Source organism: Jaculus jaculus, chromosome 2, assembly GCF_020740685.1.
Source record: "Jaculus jaculus isolate mJacJac1 chromosome 2, mJacJac1.mat.Y.cur, whole genome shotgun sequence".
Taxonomy (NCBI): domain Eukaryota; kingdom Metazoa; phylum Chordata; class Mammalia; order Rodentia; family Dipodidae; genus Jaculus; species Jaculus jaculus.
This window is the reverse complement of record NC_059103.1, coordinates 189,588,108-189,609,242: the sequence shown is the minus strand read 5'-3', so window position 1 is coordinate 189,609,242 and position 21,135 is coordinate 189,588,108. Positions and strand designations below refer to the sequence as shown.

The 21,135-nt window shown below is 43.9% G+C and overlaps 1 protein-coding gene across 1 annotated transcript in view; it reads right to left on the bottom strand.

Moving 5' to 3' along the window:
• Mal2 (mal, T cell differentiation protein 2) overlaps positions 1 to 19,802 on the bottom strand; it is a 32,960-nt gene extending 13,158 nt beyond the window's left edge. The window contains exons 1-2 of the mRNA XM_004661417.2: positions 19,671 to 19,802; positions 3,446 to 3,616 (exon numbers count right to left, since the gene is read on the bottom strand). Of these exons, the coding sequence (XP_004661474.2) occupies positions 3,446 to 3,616; positions 19,671 to 19,802 (303 nt within the window). The remainder of the gene's footprint in view (positions 1 to 3,445; positions 3,617 to 19,670) is intronic.
• Between the last annotated feature and the right edge of the window lie 1,333 nt (positions 19,803 to 21,135).

Sequence of the window (21,135 nt, the reverse complement as noted above, 5' to 3'; positions counted from 1 at the left end):
TAATAGTGCAATATTCCAGCTCACAGACAGACAAGCCAATGACTCAAGATAATCTTCATGAGACATGTCATTAAGACTTTCCAGTACCTGTTAGTTGGGTCTTGTTATAGCCCAGGTTGCTTTGAACTGGAGACCCTCCTGCCTCAGGGTCCAGAGTGCTGGGATTACAGGCTTGTCCCACCATGCCCAACTTTCCAATTTTACCTGTCACTTTCATACAGTGGCATAATTTAAACAAGAACACAGTTTCTTTTCTTTCATTATTATTGGGAACTTTGGTATATAAACAGTCATAAGGCTTTTGGGTTTTTTTTTTTGAGGTAGGGTCTTGCTCTGGCCCACGCTGACCTGGAATTCACTATGGAGTCTCAGGGTGGCCTTGAACTCACAGTGATTCTCCTACCTCTGCCTCCTGAGTGCTGGGATTAAAGGCGTGCGCCACCATGCCTGGCTTGATAGTCATAAATTTTATGTTTGAACATCACAAATAATGAGAAATGCAAAGCTAGGAAAACTAATAAATTATTAAGCATATTAATATTTGTACTCAATACCAAAGATAAAATTTGATACAAGGAAAAGGGGAAAAAAGGTAACAGAGACATATGCCTAGCGAGATCAGGAATCATATCCAAAACACATTTAAACAGCTGTAAGGCAGATATAGCAACAAATTAGAAAGACTGCTGAATCCTGTGGAACCCTGGAGACTGTTTCCAGGGGTGCTAACACTTTATGTGCTAGGCTTCTACGGTATCCGGGAAGGTTCCAGGGGAAGGTGGCTCAGGTACAGCACTTGGGGAAAGGCAGCAGTGTAGGGCACTGGTTACTGCGAAGCATGAGCAGGGCCACAGTGGGACACACTTGAGTGACTAAAGACGTATTTGAGCCAGAGTCTGAAAGAACCTGGTTTCCCTTAGCAACACTGGAGAATAGATCCCGAGATCTTATTATGGGAAAGCCAGGCATTTAGAAAGCAAATAGGAACCGTCTACCTGTATCCTGATTAGGGAACTTGGATTTTAATCATATAATCAAACAATAGGATATTTTCTCATCACTGAGGGAAAACTAGGAGAAATGTCCGTAGATACTGGCCAGTCACTCACAGAACTAGGGCTTTCAGAATTCTGAACAATAAGCCTTAGTTTGTTTAAAGAATAAGAATTATTACTATTTACTAGAACCCAGACGCAAAGCTAAGCACTCTTCCACTCATTATTTTCAGTTTTTACTTTTTTGGCTGCTGGTAAGGCAGGTATTATTATCACCATGGTACAGAGGAAGAAATAGTAATTCAAAGAGGTTACCTACATTTTTTCCCAAGACTACACAGCCATTAAACAAAGCAGCCCTAACCTCAAAGCCTGTGGCCACTGCACACCTCTGCCTTCTTTATTCTACCCTGAACCATCTCATTTGCCCCGGGCTGTCTTAAAGGACAACCACGTTTGCTAGACTCCAGTGCTGAAAACATTTGGAATTACACTTCCCCTTGTGCTCTATGAATAAAACAAAAGTGCTATTTTACTTAAAGGGAATACATACAAAGCCTGGCTGAAGGTCTGATTTTGTGTGTGTGTGTGCGGAGGGGTGGCATGTATGAGTGCATATATACTACATGGGCAGTGTATTCATGTGTAGGTAATATGCAGATGCACATGCCCGGTGTGCCGTGTATGCAGAGGCCAGAGGAGCAGGTCACATGTCCTCTGTGTTCATCTGCATGGTTCCTTGAGGTGGAGTCTTTCCGTGAACCCAGAGCCGTCATTTCTGGTCAGACTGCTTCCCGCAGGCCTGGCCTGGAGTACAGGCATGTGCACACGGCCATGCCCAGCTACTGACATTGGTGCTAGGAAACTGAACTGAGGGAGCATCAGGCCTGCTTAGGCCCTCATGTTGAATAGCAAGCGCTCTTATAGTCTGAGCCATTGCCTTGGCCTGATTTAAGTTTCAAAATGTAGTTAGAACCTAATGGGATTTTCACATGTTTCCTTTAAGCACTGTCCACTGCAGCCGAAATGATTCCCCAGTAGACCTTTCTGAATTAGTTCCAGAGAATGAATGACCACTAGCATGGAAATGAGGCTCCGAGTATCGCCTAGGAAAACAGAAGGGAAGCGGGTCCAACTGAACGGTGTTCTATTTTACTCATTTTTTTTTAAAAAATTATTTTTATTGTAATATAATACTTGGGCTGATAATAACATTGACCGAATCATAGTTTTGTCCACCATTTGACTCTCTTATTGCTAAAATATTACAGTATGAACCTAATAACCATTTTCCATTTCTAGTAGCTGGAGAGATAGATTCATTTTTTTTTTTTTTTAAAAAAAACAGCTGTAATAAAACCAGGCTGAAGGCAGTAAGAGTAACCCTCAAACCAGAGCCAAGCACGCAGAACAATAAGCCATGAACACTTCTCAAACAGGACAGAGCAGCTTGAATCCAGAAGAAAAAAAAAAAATTGCAAGGCAGATCAAATCACCAATCAAATATGGTGTCCTACGTTAAACACTGTGTTCATTATAATTTACGTTTTTAAAGCTCACTGATGTTAATTAACTTAGGATAGGAACTAATTATAATTTTTTTAAGCATTTGGAGAACAAAATATATAGCTAATTGTTTTGGGTAAAGCACATACAGTCTGCCTTTCTGTATCTGTGGGTCTCCTATTTGTTGATTTAATCAATCATGCATCAAAAAATTCAGGAAAAAGTATGTCTGTATTGAACATGTACAGATAAATTCTTCTTGCCTTTATTGCATAAACAGTTCTGTATAAAAGCCGTTTGCATAGCATTTACACTGTATCGGATATTGTAAATAACCTTCAGATGACTGGAAACATAATTAGTGTAATTTGTTTAAGTTTTATGTAAATTAAACCTGTTATATTTTAATTAAATCTATTAAGCCTACTACTGAATTGTACCATTTCATACACACCCATGTGCACACACACATGCACACATGGGACCTGAGATCTATAGATTTTAATATCCCAGGTGGGAGTTACTTGCAATGAGAGCCCCACAAACACTGAGACATGACTACGTGACTATATCTCGAGCAGAACTCAATGGAAAATTTCAAGACACATCCAACAACATTCAGTTCCCAAAAAGCATCTGTTCAACTGCTTGCTAATTATAATGCAATTCATTTGTACGCAATAGAACTGTTTTTGAATAAAAGTCATCCATCACAAAGGATTAACAGCATGACTTCTCAGCTCTGTCAGTGTGGGAATTTTACAAAATGGGTCTTGCTATCTACCAAATCCACACCTGGGCCTCACAGCAGCCCCTGTGACCTGATTGATTGATTTATTCTCCCCAGTAAGAGGCAACAAACAGAACAGCAGACGCAGGCATTCCTCAACAAAAGTAAGTTTTTTACATTTTCTTGCAGTACACTTACAATGAAAGTTCCTTACCAGGAAGTTCCAGTTGGCATCAATTTGAGTCACCATCCTAGAGAGGAAGACACCCAGGAAGAGGAGGGAAAAGAAGAAAGCTGTCACGGACACAAACATGACCCATCCTTGGAGCAGAGGTAGAGGAACGTTGGAGGAGGCCACCAAAATCCAGACGAGACCCCCAAACAGCTGAAAGAAAAACAACAAGAGTTAAAGCTTTGCTTAAAAGATACCTTTTGGCTGAGTGTGGTGGGGCATGCCTTTAATCCTGGCTTTTGGGAGGCAGAGGTAGGAGGATGACAGTGATCTCGAGGCCACCCTGAGACTACATAGTGAATTCCATGTCAGCCTGGGCTAGACTGAGACCCTACTCTACCTCGAAAAACCAAAAAAAAAAAACAACAAAAAAAAGATACCTTTTGTATAAAATAATTAAACATCCTTATCTCTCTCTTTCCCCAAGCCCATGCACACCTTCCTTACTATTTTAGGATCGTTATAAAATGTCATATTCCCCTAGGTGGAGGACCAGTCCTACCAGGAGGGTGCTCTGACTGTATCTGCACCTTCGGGTTGGAAAGACTTCCTCAACCCATGTGCTCACACAGCAAGCTCTCACCATCTAGCTTCCTGCAATGCCAGTGGACATACTTTCCTGTCCAGTCACCATTTTTTCCACATGGACTGGCCTCTTCTTCCTCTCCTCATTACCATTCAGACCACTGGCTTCTGCGTTCACTGCTTCTAGAGAGTCTCTTAGCAAAGAACTCCCCACATCAGTTTGGTCTTGCTCAGGCTTTATCATGACCTGTCTGTGTTTCTGAGATGAGTGTCTACATATATAATCATACGTGCAGCTGTTACTCACTACAATAGTCAAAGCACCATTACCTACGATCTACTATGTTCTGGACATCTAAATATGTACTTTAGGTGGTTATAAAGGTTAAAAACAATACCAATACAACCTAGGTACTTTCTGGGTGCTGGGAATAAAATAGTAACAAAGCTGGGGCCTGGAGAGACTGCTTAGCAGTTAAGGTACATGCCTGCAAAGCCTAGGAACCCAGGTTCAATTCCCCAGTACCCACATAAGCCAAATGCACAGGGTGGCGCATGTGTCTGGAGTTCATCTGCAGCAGCTAGAGGCCCTGGAGTGCTCATTCTCTCTCTCTCTATAGTGCTTCTTTCTCTACCCCTGCCACTCTCAAAAAAAAAAAAAAATAATAATAATAAAATTAAAAAAAAAAGTATCAAAGCTGCATGGGTCTCTATCATCACAGAAGTCACTCTACTACAGGAAAGGGACAGCTGAGCAAGGGATCACAGGGCTGCTTTACGAATGTCCTGACGGAGGACATACTGGGCTCTGCAACTCCATGGAACAGGTGCTCCTGATCCAGATGTAAAAAATGGGGAAACATATTCTAGAAGGAACAATCCCAAGGACAGGATGAGGTGGACCAGAGGGACAGTACGGGTTCTCCAGGTGATGAGTCTCAGATGACCTGGCCAGGGCTGTACAACAGCCAACACAGGCAAGTGCCACAGCTCAAGTGCACACCAGCACCTCATCCAAGTGGACAAAAAAGAGGGTGGAGCCTGAGGACAGGCTGGGGAGATGAGGCCGGCCAAGGGCAACTGGGAGGCCATGCTTGTGGTTAGCATGAAGTAATATTCAAGGTTTTCGGTTATAGGTTTTTCTAGCTAGAATGCACTGAACAGGAAAGGATGCAGGGCTGGGGATACCTAGGGGACCAATATAAGCACTGTGTAAATTACCATTCGGGCACCGAAGACAGACAGGCCTAAACATGATAGAAATTTACTTTATTTTATTTACTTATTTGCAAGCAGAGAAAAGTAGAAGAAAGACAGAGATAATAAGTGCACCAGGGTCTCCAGCCACTGCAAAAAGAGTCCAGATGCATGTCTACTTTGTGCACCTGGCTTTATGTGGGTACTGGGGAATGGAACCCAGGTCATTAGGTTTTACAGGCAAGTGCCTTAACCACTGAAATATCTTTCCAGACCTCAGATAGAAATTCAGAAGGAGCACGATGATAGTGATTGATACGATGTAGAATATAACAAGAAAAATAAACAAACAAACAAAGATGGAAAATTCCCAGATTTCAGGCTTGGGGAACTAGGACTAAGAGAAAAGGAGGAGAAATAGGAGTGATGTTAATGGTTGTTAGGAATCTAACACCAACAGTCGTGTGCAGCCTATCCTCAAGTAATAAAGGCTATGCATCCAGTACATGGTGCCACAGGCCTTTTGTGATCTGACCGCCTTTCTTTCATCTTTGTCTTACATCACTAAGCCCTTCACCTTTTCTATTACAGAAATAAAGAAGGCACACAGCTTGTAAACAAAGCTCTTTCACAACTGAGTGGCCCAGGATGCCATTCAACCGTTTGATTGACTATTCCTCATACCTAATCTTGAATCTTCATTAAGAAAAAAAAAATCTCTCCTGAGTTCCACTCATGCTCAGTTACACACTCCCTGGGTGCCCTCCCTAGTGGTATATCTATTTCAGCAATGAGACACGTGGTAACTGAATACCCTTGGCTTTGGCTCCGTCTCCACTACCAGGCCTTCTTAGCTGCACAGTGCTTTTATCTCTGCATCCCACGCCATCTACTACTCTCATAATAACCTTTTCCTACCTACAATTTGGGCACAATGCTAGCTTTGGCGTCACAAAACCCAGCCTATGTTCTGGCCCTAAGATGCCATGGGCAGGTGGTACACACTGTCAACACAAAGGATGCTCTCAAATATCTGTTTAGAGAACAAACAGACCAGTGCTCATCTGAGATCAGTTGGAGCTCCAAATATGAAACGCCAATCATTATTTGTATTTTGGCAATACCCAAGGTGCAATGAAAGTTAAAAAACGCTAGTTTTCATTCAAATTTCAAAGGATGCTTATTCATATAATTTGTTATAATTTTGAAATACAGTTATACTTTATTATACTTTTTGGTGGACTGTTTTGAAAACATAAGTTACCACTTGAGTAATAATTAGCAACTAATTAATTAGAGCAACAACTTAATAAACTTATAGCTATAGTACTATACCTCCATCCCTACTTTCAAATAAAAAGTTAACAACCCCAAGTTTTTAGCAAATAAAATTAAGCAATGAATACTAATGCATATTAAAATTTTAACTATCGCTTTGATTTACCAATGCTTATGAGAGGAATAAACTTGCTCATGGTAAAAGATTTTTTTTGTTTTGTTTGTTTTTTCAAGGTAGGGTCTCCCTCTAGCTCAGGCTGACCTGGAATTCACTATATAGCCTCAGGGTGGCCTTGAATTCTTGCCAATCCTCCTACCTCTGCCTCCTAAGTACTGGGATTAAAGGCATGCACTACCATGCCTGGCAAAGATTATCTTTTATCTACTCTTTTATGTATATCTGAAGGCAATGAGAATATTTTCAATAGGCCAGTATTTTTTTCTTTCAAGATTCTTTTTTATAGTAGACTTTTCCTTTTCCATTTATGAACACCCATTATTTTAAATATAGTGTAAGATATTTAGGTCATTTTTAAATTTCAACTAATTGTAGGATCATTTGCTGAGAACCTATGGATACATGCAAGGGGGAGAACAACTGGTCATCATTTCTCACGGTCAGTCAGACTAAACAGATGAACAGCTTAGGTATTGGGATATACTCATATCTCTAAACAATTCTTTGGAATGAAACACAGTATTTAATAAACCTGAACTAAACCTGAAGCCAGGCCCAAACCTATCATTAGGCATTGCAAAAGAACATTGAAGGGGGAAAACGAAACAAAACAAAACAAAACAAAAAACAGTGTTGGGTGTGGTGTTACACATCTTTAATCCCAGCACATGGGAGGCAGAGGTAGGAGGATCGCCATGAGTTTGAGGACACCCTGAGACTACACAGTGAATTCCAGGTCAGCCTGAGCTAGAGTGAGACCCTGCTCGAAAAACAAAACACAACAACAACAACAAAACAAAAACAAAAACAAACCAAAAAAAAAAGCGGTGAGCAAAGCGGTGAGGTTCTGTCTCCAGGAGCCCTATCTAGGGAAGAAATAGATGCCATTAAGTCTGATTCAAGATCAAGTTGAGGCGAGTGCTATAAAAAGCGATTAGCACAGTGCACTTGGTGAGAGGGGAGGAGAAATGGAACAAGAAGGATCTGGAAAGAGAGGCAGAGTGGAAGGCAGCTCTCAAGTCAGATCCAGGCTGGGGCAGGAGGCTATTGTGTACAGAGTATGCATTATCTGCTCCTTCAAATACAACTTTATAGCACCCCCCCCCCATATCTCAAGCCTTGGAAAGGAAACTGAGTGCTTACAGGTACGAGATCTGAACTGACCTCCTCCTTTGTGACATGTGGGCAGTGCGGCAGAGAGGGACCAGTGAGAGCACGCTAGATCCCTCTCTCACTTAAGCCCATTCACCAACCCCAGGTCGAGAGTCTATGACCTGCATGTGTACATCACACTTATGGGCCAGCTCTGGACCACAGAGGCCGAGTGGATGACAGCAGGCTCGCTTTGAAGAGCCACCTCCCCTATATCAAGTGTGCCTGACTATCCACGGGCAAGGCCCTGGTCCCCCCAACACAGAGTCCTGCTGCGGTAGGGAATATTATGGCTTTGATACAATCATCTCTTCCCTTTTTTTGTGTGTGATTTACTCCTGATGGAAGCTTCTTTTCCTCCAAAGCTTTCCAACCTAGTCCCAATATTAAAAACCAACCTTCTGTGAGGTCAAGGCTAGCCTCGGACTGCATAGAGAATTCCAGGCCAGTCTGGGCTACAGTGAGACCCTACCTCAAAAAAAAAAAAAAACGAACAAGCAACAAGAACAATGCCCTCTCCTCAACCTTTAAGTCAGCCTGCCCAGATTCAAGCATATGTGCTTCCAATTCTAGGTTTCAGTAAGCTCACAGCATATCCCAGACAGAGAGAGGGTAATACCAGTGTTTCTGGTGAATAGGAAGGAGTCCTGTTCTAAGGCGTGAAAAGCAGAGTGCTGAAATGGTTAAGACCTGAGCGAGAATGGTTGATAAAGTATCCTGGCAACTGCAGTGTGCACACTGTGAAGAGAGGTATTCAAAATGCCACGCTGCACCCACGGTTTTTTCTCCTCTTGGATCGGAGTCCACATTCTGACCTCCTGTCCACCCCTGCTTGCCACTGCTCCCGGTGTTTGGAAAAGCACGATAATTGTATATAAAACAAGTAAATGCACCTTAGTTTGAAATTTCTTTAAGGAACTAAATCAGTGCTCATAGCTCCTAAGCCTCAAACTCTTACCAGAAAGGCCACTCTACTCCTGGAAACCCAAAAGGAGAGAGACCTCACAGCAGTCGCTGTTAGCTCTTCCTGTTGCCGGTTGCTCTTATCTTCTTGGCTCAACTTAGGTGGAGCTGGCAAACACGGCACATGTGTTCAGATGTGTTCTGGGCTGCAATTATTAGAGTGATACTTGTTATGCTTTCAATGTAAAATCCCCACGTGGAAGCTTGTGGAATGTTTTGGGGTGGTGTCCTGGCAGAGTATGTGGGTCATTGTAGGGTGGGCTTTGAGAATTACAGCCCAGATGTCTTTCTGGCTTGAGTATTTTTTTTTTTCTCTCTCTCTCTCTCTCCTTGATCAGAGGAGATGTGAGAAGTCCCATGGCATGCTCTGAACTCCATCATCCCTTTCTCATTATAACAGTATGACAGGCCATACCCTTTTAAACTGTGACTCCCCACCTCCCGCCAAAAACCATTTCTTCCTTAAGTTGGTCTACCCAGGTACTCAGCACAGCCATTATAAAAGTAACCACTACCATTCATTTCTAAAACAATAGTCCTTTTGTGGTTTAAAATAAATTTTCTCACTTTAAGCTTGGCCTCTGTGGATCAGAGGAATATGACTAGGCTGAACCCCTCCCAGGAGAAAAACCAAGGAAGGATTCATCTGGAGTCACATTGAACTGAGCTCTCATAGTTGGAGCTGAGGCATATCTCCACTAGAAACTGTGGTCAAAATGCATATGGCCCCGTGGGCAGACATGGTACCGGAAGGAAGGGACACATGATTCTGGCTGTGTGGACTACAGACTTCTCAACTCGTCTCCTATTTGGACACCCCTCTTCTGCTTCCAATGGATTACTTTTGCAAGTATCCTTTTTATGTTCACTTGTTTCCTCACAGCCTACTTTAAACACACATCCTGACTAATTTTCAAACCAAATATGACACCTTCATCTCTGTATACCTTTACTATTGTATTAAGTGAACAGGCTAATCCCTACTTTGATCTACTTTTGGTTAATGTTTAAATGAAAAATTGAGATAAGTATGTGAATCACAAGGGGCAAACAAACTACTTAGAATATCCCCACACAACTATTTCAGTACTTAGCATTTTTGCGTATAATATATAACAACTCTTATTGTCATGTTATCTATACCTTGGACATGTCATTTATTGCAAGGAGAATGAACAAATAGAAAGTCACGTTTCCCAGGGTGGTGACAGAGAAAGCTTGAGAAGGTGGCTGATGGCAGTAGGCCAACAGGACTCTTAGGTGACATCTATTAAGCTCTTAGGCTTCAATCACTATTTTAAGACTTTGCACCAACTTATTCCTCAGAGCCTGAGGAAGATTATTACTCCCATCTGACAGAGGAGTCCATTGAGGTACAAAGCTATTAATAACTTTTCTAGGAGGTACAGTTAACAAGTGTCAGACGTGGGGCTGGAGCCTGGAGACCGAATCCCTGAGCTTAGGTGTTAACATTACGCTCTACTTTAAAGTTAAGTTCTCATTCTAGAACCAGGTCTTTATCACCTTTCCAAATAATACCTGAAAGTCGTGGAAAACTGGGTCGACAGAAATATAAGCACTTATTTCCCCCCCTGAGGACATAGATCACAATTTTTTTTTTTTTTTTTTTTTTTTTTTAGTTTTTTGAGGTAGGGTCTCACTCTAGCCCAGGCTGACCTGGAATTCACTACAGAGTCTCAGGGTAGCCTTGAACTCACGGCGATCCTCCTACCTCTGCCTCCCGAGTGCTGGGATTAAAGGCGTGCGCCACCACGCCCGGCTTCATAGTTCACAGTTTTCACTCAAGTCTCAAAAACTTTTGTAGGCCTTCAAAACTTCAAAACACCTTACCTACTTACTAAGCCTGTTTTAGAATTGTGTGTGTGTGTGTGTGTGTGCGTGTGCATGCGTGTGTGTGTGTTCATATGTGTTGAGCAGGAGGTACATGCACTTATGTGTGAGTGCATGTGGAAGCCAGAGGTCAACATGGGGTGTCTCAACTGCCCTCTATCTTATTATTATTTTTTTATTTATGTGCAAACACAGAGAGATAAAGACAAGAGAGAGAGAGGTAACAGGCACAGGCACCCTAAGGCCTCTAGTCACTACAAATGAACTCAAGATTCACGCACCACTTTGTGCATCTGGCTTTACCTGGGGACTGAAGGATCAAACCCAAGTCGTTAGGCTTTACAGGTGAGCACCTTAACTGCTACGTCATCTCTCCAGCCCTCTGTACCTTATTTTTTGAGACAGCATCTCACTGAAGCTAAGCTCAATTAATTGGCTGTACTAGATGGCCAGCTTGGCCCTGGGGTCCTCCTGTCTCTGCTTTCTCAGCACTGTGTATATAGCAGTGTGTTGCCATGCCCAGCTTGTACACAGGTGCTGGGGATGGCAACTCGGGGCTTCATGCCTGTGAACCGAAGCATCTCCTCAGCTCCAGCTCCTTCTGTTTCTTACTGGAAGCCTCTGCATGAAACACTATTAGAGAAATACTTAATATCTCCAAAATTTATCACCCAGAAACAAGGATTGTCTACAGTTAGTTCCAGGTTATAAGCTATTCTTGTTCTCCAAGTTTTCTTTTTAAACTAGAAACTTCACACTTCAGACAAAAGACACAAGAGGGATGGTTCAGTGGTTAAGGCACTTGCCTGTACAGCCTAACAGCCAAGGTTCGATTACCCTGGGTGCACATAAAACCAGATGCACAGTGGCACATGCATCTGGAGTTCATCTGCAGTGGCTGGAGGTCCTGGCACATCCATCTTCTCTTTCTCTCTCTCTCTTCTTCCTTGCTAAATAAAGTTTGTTTTTTTTTTTAAGACACAACTGGTAGGTAGGTATACAAGGCAGGCTAATAAAATGTAATTTCATTCATGATGCAGCTTTGCCCAGTCACAGCAATACTAAAGAATCTGGTTGCCTAACCATCCCTAACCTCCAATTTCTCTGTGATGCTCCTTTCCCCACCTACTTTTCCTTTGCACTCAGCCTCTGCCCACCACCCCACCCCTGGCACACAAAGAATTCGCTACACTGGCCCAGGCTTCTGCTCAACAAGCACCAAATCATTTGCTGTAGAACTAACCTGCTGTATCACATCTCCCTGAGCAATTTCCCTGGCTAAGTGCCATCCTCAGGGCCTGTGTGGGTACTGATGCATGCATCTTTTAGACCATTTACACCATCTAGATTGAAATCATGGGCTTACATACCTTTCACCCGATGGACTGTGAGGTCAGAATTGGACACATTGCTTTTAATGTCTCTGGATGCTCAGAAGCCAGAAAAGTGCTTTCCACATAAGGTATTCAGTCCTGTCTCCCTCAAAATGAGCACACATCAATGAGTGTGCAATGAATGGCTCCAAGAAGCTACTTCAGAAGGGCAGCTTTTGATGGTTGGAATACATGGCTGTGTGGAGTCCAGCCCTTTCCTGCTACACGATGGATGTTCAGAAACAGGAAAGAGGACTGTGAAATAGGAACATATACTTCACCTAGCACAAGATTTCAGGAGGTGAGCAAGGAAAGTGATGGAAAGGTTTGCATCTCTTGGAAAGCTACCTCAATGACATCAATTTTCAATTTTCTTTGGGCCCCCATTTACCCAGATGACCTACCACTACTGCAAATGCTACTGAAACTTTTGCCACCCCTAGCCTTCCTGACCCCTTCACTAGTCCTCACTTGTTTAGCCATGCTGACTAGCACCTAGACTGGTCCTGGACTAACAATGGCACAGAACTGAACTGGAGGTACACATCACAAAGGTTTGTTCCATCTTATTTAGAGAAAGAATTGTGGGAAGCAAAATCAGAAATGGTATCTATAAAAGAGGCCTGTTGTGGCTCATGTTTGAATGTAAAATTCCCTGCATAAGATAATATGTTTGAACACTTGGTCCTCAGCTGATGGTTCTGGGAAGGTTGTAGACCCTTAGCAGATGAAGTCTTCATGGAGGAAGTGGGTCACTGTTGGCAGGCCTCGGGGTCTTGTAGTTGAGTTCCACTTCCTGTTCTACCTCTGCTTCCTGACTATGCTGCAGTGTGCTGACTTCCTGCTCCTGCCACCACACCCTTCCTGCCATGAAACTTTCCCTGGCACTGTGAGCCAAATTAAACCCTTGTCCTTCCTGAAGTTTCTCTGGCCAGGTCTTTTTTTGTTGTTGTTGTTCATTTTTATTTATTGAGTGTGACAGAGAGAGAGAGAGAGAGAGAGAGAGAGAGAGAGAGAGAGAGAGAGAGAGAGGGAGAGAGGTAGATAGGTAGAGAGAGAGAGAGAATGGGTATGCCAGGGCTTCTAGCCACTGCAAACGAACTCCAGATGCATGCGCCCCCTTGTGCATCTGGCTAACGTGGGTCCTGGGGAATCGAGCCTCGAACTGGGGTCCTTAGGCTTCACAGGCAAGTGCTTAACTGGTAAGCCATCTGTCCAGCCCATCTGGCCAGGTCTTTGATCACAGCAACAACAAAGTCACTGATACAAAGCCTACCAGCAAAATACATGAGGTGCAAAATAAGTTTCACTTTTTAGGTTCATGTTTCAAATATGCCTGTCAATACTTCATTATCCCCATCTGACCCAAACTTCCACTTCAGATTTCAATATAGCTAATGCTAATGCTAAAACGGAAGGCATATATTACAGAGGAGAAATGGGTTCTGACCCCTTTAAATTGTTGTTTGTAATTTCTCTTGCTTTTCAGAATCCTTCTAGTTACCATGTAGGTCAAAACTAACTAGTTATTGTGAGTGTGGTAAACTGCTCCTGTATGCCTGACTCTGGCAAGAATAGGTTAAATCACTTTTCTTTTCTTTTTACCTTCTTTCTGAAAGTTATTACATAAAAGTTATGAGTACCTGGCAGAATGGCTGAGAGGACTTGGCCCTCTTCTATAAAATAGGCCAAATAGGAAATTCAGGTCAAACTGTATAGCTACCCAGGAAGCATGATGGCATTTTCAATTGGACAAGCATTAAAGAATGCATTTACTTCAAAACTGTTCATCTCCATGTCAGCCAGTTCTTCCAGAATATTCTCAAACATTATTCAGTTTGTGCACAATCATGCAGCAGCATTTTCCAAGTAACTGCATGTTGCAATACTGCATATGCTAGCCTGGTTTCCAGCCTTTGTCATGATGGGGCCCTATTATTCAGCTCTATTACAGGGGTGAGGCCACGCCCATGGCCCATACTACCTGGCCCATGTCTATCTAGCCGTTCAAACCCAACAGTCTCCTCTTGAACGTTCCCTTTGTAGCTCAAGGTCAATCTTTTGAGCAAGTTCCTTTAAAGTCTTTGAAGTGTTAGTTCTTCATATTTCCTGCAGGGCTCTGAGTCAGGGAGAATGAATGCTTAACAATGCTCTCTGACAGGCCTTGGTTTATTTTCTCTTATGAAAATTTAAAAGGTCTTTTCATGTTGATGGAGATTTTCAACCCATAGGCAAAAGAAAAATCTTAGTGATGGGGAAAAGCCCATTTAAGGAAGCAGACACATTCGCTGACACATTCTTTTTTTTTTTTTTTAATTATTTATTTATTTATTTGAGAGTGACAGACACAGAGAGAAAGACAGAGGGAGGGAAAGAGAGAGAATGGGTGCGCCAGGGCTTCCAGCCACTGCAAACGAACTCCAGACTCGTGCGCCCCCTTGTGCATCTGGCTAACGTGGGACCTGGGGAACCGAGCCTCGAACCGGGGTCCTTAGGCTTCACAGGCAAGCGCCTAACCGCTAAGCCATCTCTCCAGCCCTCGCTGACACATTCTTGTCTGTCTACTCCAGACACAGTGATTCTTTGCAATCAAAATCTACTTCCTGGGCAAGGGAAGTAAAATTCAACCTACCAGAGCATTCACGTTAGTCAGATTGGACTCACAAGATTTTTATTCAAAATAACCTGAAATTCTTTCAAGAGTTTCACCTGCATGATGGAACATGCCTCCTATACGTCCCTTGCCCTCCCACCAAGCTTCCCTTAACATTCATTTTCCTGATACAGTTCATTTCAGTTACACCTTATATTGCAGTCTCGTTTCGTACCATTTGAATGCATGTCAAACTTCACCTCACACTTCTTCTTTTCCCCATCCTGTCTTTGGTGTTATTTCATGTTCCTATCACAGCTTATCTTAGCTATAATAATAAGTTGATCTCTCTTACATTAATCTGTGGATTTTACAAGCAGATTTAGCAGACACAAGGTGTCGTTCAGCAACTGTCTAACACAAAACAGGTTTAAACCTTGGCTTAACATCTCTTAGCAAACCACACCCTGAGCTATGGCTTAGCTTTGTCCCCACCTCCTCACCAGTCATGTCAAAAACCGAACATGCACTATGGAGGTTGTGGCCTGGTCTTTTTTGTCTGTTCAGTATACATATGCCCTTTTCTTTCTGCCTGGAAAATTCTTTCCCGATTTTTCTGTTGATTGAACTCTTGCTTATCTTTTAAGGCCAGACTCAAACATCACCTCCCTGTTGAGGCTGTCTGTCTTAGCACTCCAGCAGTCAGATGCTCTTTACCACGCTTTCCTACAATATCTTCATGACCTGATTTCAACACTTCACATGCACTGTTGTAATCTTTGGCGCTTATATTCTGCCATATACCTTCTTTCAATGACAAGAACCATGGTAATTATCCTATACCTAGGTCATAAAAGAAGGCCCAATGCACACTGCATTCTTAATTATGTTATTATGTTAGATAAATGATAATCATCATGGCATCAAAACATCACAGTTAGAAACATGTGGAAAAAGCCTACAACTCCACTCATAAAAAGAGATGCAAATGGTTAACTTGAGGAATGTTATTTCCTAAACATTATGGCTGAAATTGAAATGCGTTAAAATACGAATTTTACTCTTTCTGTGATTAATACTTCGACATTTGATCTTATGCATTCTATAAAGTAACATAATTAAGAATAGAACCCTAAATATACTGCTAAGCCCAACAGTAGAGACGCTCCAATGTCATTTCTTGTAGCTAGACCAGTATACAAAATGCTTTAACTGCAGCTCACCTTTCATATGTAAGTTTTACTTCCATAAATGGTATTTTCATACATATCCTGTCAACTGGACTAAAGGGCTTCAGGTGAGGAGAGATCCAAACACCTTTGCTCCCAGTGCCTTGTGCACAGTAGGTAGTCAATAAACATTTGTTCAGGAAAGACCTAGAGGATTTTGAAATGATAACTTTGAGGGGGCTGCTTTTCAGCCTGAACTAAAAGGCTTGGCTTTGCAATGTTAACTTAGTTTTAAACTCTGTGGCAAGTATGCACTGGTCAGAGTGGCTTGAGGCCCTAAACAAAAGCACCAGCCAGGTAGGTATTCCTAAGAACACACTATCTCAAAAACACATACCATGCATGCAAGGTTGAAATGTTCTCCTGAAGCCAGTGTTGTAAACTGTTTTACCTGGTCTGGTAGGCATGCACTATTTATATCTTTTGTTTGATCTCTGAGAGGTTGTAAATGCAGTGCAATGAGGGCTGGGATTAAATTCTTTGAGGAAGGTCTGAGAACTGAACTCCAATATCATGGTCTTATTAGCTCAGTCTCCTATCAGGAGCCAAAACCATCCTCACTGGAAACACTTTTCAAGGTTTTATAGGGCAACCATCCATAAAGGGAAGACATCTTGGGGCTAATTGGACCTGGCTGGAAGGTAAAAACTGAGAAATAGTTGAGAGACTTCCAGAAGCATCCAGCAGCTGAAGTATTTGTCCCCAGATCTCCAGGAGATGGAGACCACCTAGCATTTGACACTGCGTTTGAAGAATTCTCATGTTTAATTACAGGAAAACGAGCCACACATTAGAGGGACATTGGGAAAGCAAGGGGCAAAGGTGCTTCAAAAGTCATTCCTGAGCTCTCTTCAGGAATTCTACTTTGGTTTTATTTTATTATTATTATTATTATTATTTGGTTTTCTGAGGTGGGTTCTCACTCTAGCTCAGGCTGCCCTGGAATTCACTATGGAGTCTCAGGCTGGCCTCAAACTTATGGCGATCCTCCTACCTCTGCCTCCCAGGTGCTGGGATTCAAGGTGTGTGCCACCACACCTGGCAGTTTTAATTTTTTGATGTGTGTGCATGTGTACATGCATGTGGGTGAGTGCAGGAATGTGCATACCAATTATGCATGTGGAGGTCATTGGACAACTTCTTTCCTATTACTTTGTTAAACCAAAGAGAGCCTGTTTGAGGCAGAGACTTCTTGTTCATCCCTGCAAAAGCCAGGCTAGCTGACTCACAAAGCTTCCATGTGATTCTGACCTCACCTCCCTTCTCACCCTAGGCATGAGGGAATTAGACAGTGGCACAATAGTATGCAGATTTACCTGGGTTCTTAGTATTTAAACTCAGGTATTCACATGTGCATGGCAAATAGTTTATCCACTATGCCATCACGCCAGCCCAAATTGGGTAACCTAGATTAAGGAATACAATTATCCAATGGCTGTTTTGTTTAAATTTATCATCTGGTATCTCTTAGTATTCCAGAAGGATGGGAGCCAAAAAGGACCTGTTGATATCTCTACTGTGGTCTCTGATTTCCCAGAGGTCACTAGTTTCATTAGTATATTTTGATTCTCCCTATGGAGAAGGAGGTAGAGGGAGGTTAATGTGCAAGTCAAGGAGGTAACAGAGACCTTCAACTTCAACTTAGAAAGATTTCTGGCCATAAAAAGTGAAAGTGCAAGCTGAATGGCTTTGCAGTGATGCTTTCCTGTCTCAATAAATCTGAGCACATTTCAGGGTTAGATAAGGTGCCAGAGGAAATGAAGATATAAGAGGAGTGGTTTGTAAATGTCCAGGTGTCTAGGATCCCGCCATCCAGTCTGAAAAAAAAAAAATCACATTTGCAAAGGCTGGCCGAATGGCTCTATCAACACTTCCCACCTATACCTGTTTATTGGACTCTTCAGGGACCCTTAAAAAAAAAAATCTATCTAACTCTTTGTGTTCCCCGAGAGATTCTGATTTAATTAGTTTGACCTAACAGCAGTAATTTTTAAAGCTGCCAAGTTATTAAGTACAGCAAGAGTTGAGAAATAACCACTGAAGGAGATGAAACAAAGTGATACGGGACTGAGAGAAATTGAACAAGTCCCCTTCTTGTGTTTATTCACCCTCAGAACTACTAGACAGTGTTCCCAGAGGTGCAATACACCCACACATGGGTCTTGAGATGCTATTCAATGTCTGTCATAGCATGTGGATAAGTCTTCTGCATGTATTTTTCCATGCATATACATATATGCATATATCCACATAGATACATATGCAAATGTGTAAATAGGTTTGAAACAATATTAGAAACATGTAACGTATCATCTTTGAGACTTCATGCTCATTTCTGCAGAGGATGAGGCTAACTTCTAATTAACATTTAGAATGTGAGTCTATTGACAGGAACATTCTGTAAACTTCAGTGCAGGTAGAAAATGGGTATATACATGAGGAAAACTTCTAAAAGGAGGTAGCAAGCATCTGGAATTTGAGGAGCACAGAATAAAAGGAGGTCAGAATCCACGAATGCTTTCTCTCCTGATTTTCCTGTTTTAAACAAGCATCCCTCCCCCAGCTGCAAGGCTGGCCCAGAGCCATCTTCTCACTTCTTACCTGTATGCCATCACCCAACCCCAGTTATTCGGATGCTTTTGTGGTGGGCTCAGACTTTCAAATTCTAACCAGCATCTCTCAGCCTCATCATCACTCTGACCACCAAGGCCGCAGCTTGTAACTCACCTGTGTCTCTCCTTTCAGGCTTAAATCTGAGCTAAACTTAACTTACCAAGGATGGCAACCTCAGTTAGTATTACAGGACAGAAAACCAATGCTCACACGGTGTCCCAGCCCCACAGTCCAAAAGCAAAGGCCAAATGACCCAAATTCAGGTCATGCAAACTCGCAGGAGAGGATGGGGAGAAATGAAAACTGCAAACCGAGCAAACAAAACCAGGCTACAAGAAAAAGGCCCTGCCTTGCTCACAGTTCACTCTATTTGCCATTCTCAGGGCATGATGCAATGTGCCTTGCCCAATTAATATTTGCACATTTCCCCCTTGTCCACGAGGAGCTGAAAACGCTTCCAACTCCGTAAAATTCCTCTGAAAAAGTTCAAGTGCTTGGCTCAACAAGGTTGCATGACCGGGCCTCGAGTCCAGCAAAGTGTGCCCAGAAGGCCTGGAATCCGTAGGTAAACTAGGAAAGGACAAGGTGCACAGGCAGAGACGTAGGCGACAGCCACGCTTACACCTTTCCCCCACTCTTCCTACACCCATTAGATTAGACATTGCCAAAGGCATCGCACATACCTCACTCACCTTTCTCCCTGCCCTTCCTTCTGCGCCCTGTTTCCTTCCCAACTCAAAGGGCACTAGGGATGGCAAGGGTGGGCGGGGGAATGAAACCAGACCCAGGTCTTCAGCTTTTCTTCCTGTCGCCTCCCGCCCCCGCTTTCCACACCTTGGCAGCCTCCTGGACACCCGGACATAGGTACACCTTTGCACCACCCAACAAAATGGCAGGTTAGCAACAGGAGAGGCCGGAGGGCGCTGGTTCTTCCCCTAGCCAAGCTTGGCCCCTGGCCGAACCCAGCGTCCCTGACTCCTCCAAGCGCAAGCATCCCCCACCTTTAAATTTTTCTTCTTTTTTTTTCCCCCGAATCCTCAGCCCCCACCGGACCTAGCTCCCCAAGGGCCCTTTCCCGGGCAGCCCGCTGAGCAGGTGCCCGCGTAACAGGTGCCAAGAAAGGAGAGGATCCCCAGAGGGGGCGCAGGCCGAAGCCACCGCCGAGGGACCCAGACCCGGCCCGGCCTGGGGACAAGGATGCTGCAGGTCCTCGCTGGCAGGTCCGACCCTCCCCGAGGCTGCTGCCCCCACTCACAATCTCCAAGCAGACGAAGGCGCCCGAGTAGGTCCGCAGGATGTCGGGGCCGGCGGGCAGGGTGACCCGGGGCGCCGGGAACGAGACGGCAGGGTTCGGGGGCGGCGGGACGGGCGCTCCGCCGGCCGACATGCTGCCGCTGCCGCTGCCGCTGCTACGTCTCGGCGGCCGCCGCCGCCGCCGGGTCCTGCGGGCAGGGGCGGGGCCTCGGGCCTGGGGGCGGAGCCTCGGAGCCCTCCGCCCGGCGAGGCCCCGCCCCGTCACGTGGGCTCAGGTGAGCGCTCCTCGGGCCGCAGGTACCAGCCCCGCCCGGCTCTCCCTGCGCGCCACGGGCGCCCAGCTCTGCATGTCCCCTGCTGGGGCTGCTGTCACTTCCCACCTGCGCTCTCCCCCCTCACCCCACTCTCACAGCCTGTCGTCACCCACTTTTCACGCCCGGACACCGCCCGAGCAGGTGACTCAGAAGGTAAACTCGAGGTCGCCTGCCTGTCACACTTAGGAAGTGTGGGGGTGTTCGTGCTCCAGGGGAATCCTACTGGGGATTTCAAGATGCCCCTGGGTCGCGATGCACTCTGGAGTCGCTCCCCACCGCCTTCCCCCCGGGTCTCAGATCCAACACTTATGACAGTGGGTCGTGGCGGAGTGGAGAACAGCTTCGAGCCCTGAGGTGTCTGCTGGGTGACGTGGGCACAGGGTGTCTGTCACCTAAGGATGAAGAACGAGTTGGGCGCTTAGTAAAGCCCTCTTTAACTGCTGTGGTCACAGCTTCTTTCCTGAGTTTCACAGGCGCGTCGCTGCTCTATATGGACGCACGATGTGACCACGATTGTTTGTCACGTAGTGGGACTTTTAACTGTTGATCTCACCTGCCAGGAATTTACTTCTTGCCATTGCCTCTTAAACACTTGAGAAGCTTTTTATTTTTTATTTTTTTTAATTTTTAGGATTTTATATATGATTTGGATCCTGTACCCCAATTTACCTCTATGTATCCCCATTTTAGTCTTCCTTTCAAAGTCAACGTGGATTAAACAAGAGGACATTAATTTTCGCAAAAATCGGCACAGTGTAGACCAAGTTGGAAAGTACTAAGTTAGGGTGGCATATGATTACAAATCCAGCCACTAAGGAGGATTATGGTCAGTACAAGGCCAGCCTTGGTTGCATAGTGAGTGAGTAACAGGACTGCTAGAGATCATATAGTAAAAACTTGCTTCTAATAAAACAAAACTTCTATGTCATCTATCTACCCTATCTACCTATCAATCATCTATCCTGTCTATCATCTGTCATCTTTGCTAATATCAGGTGTTCTCCCAGTGGAATCCTGTTCTGGTCTATCAAGTTTGGCCTTTGAGGAACTGTGTGTCACCTTTGGGTGGCTTGTCAGCAGGTTCTCTCTCTGCCTCCTCTTTATTGTTTTAATAAGCAAAACTCAAGGTGTGGTGGCATCAGTGTGAAAACC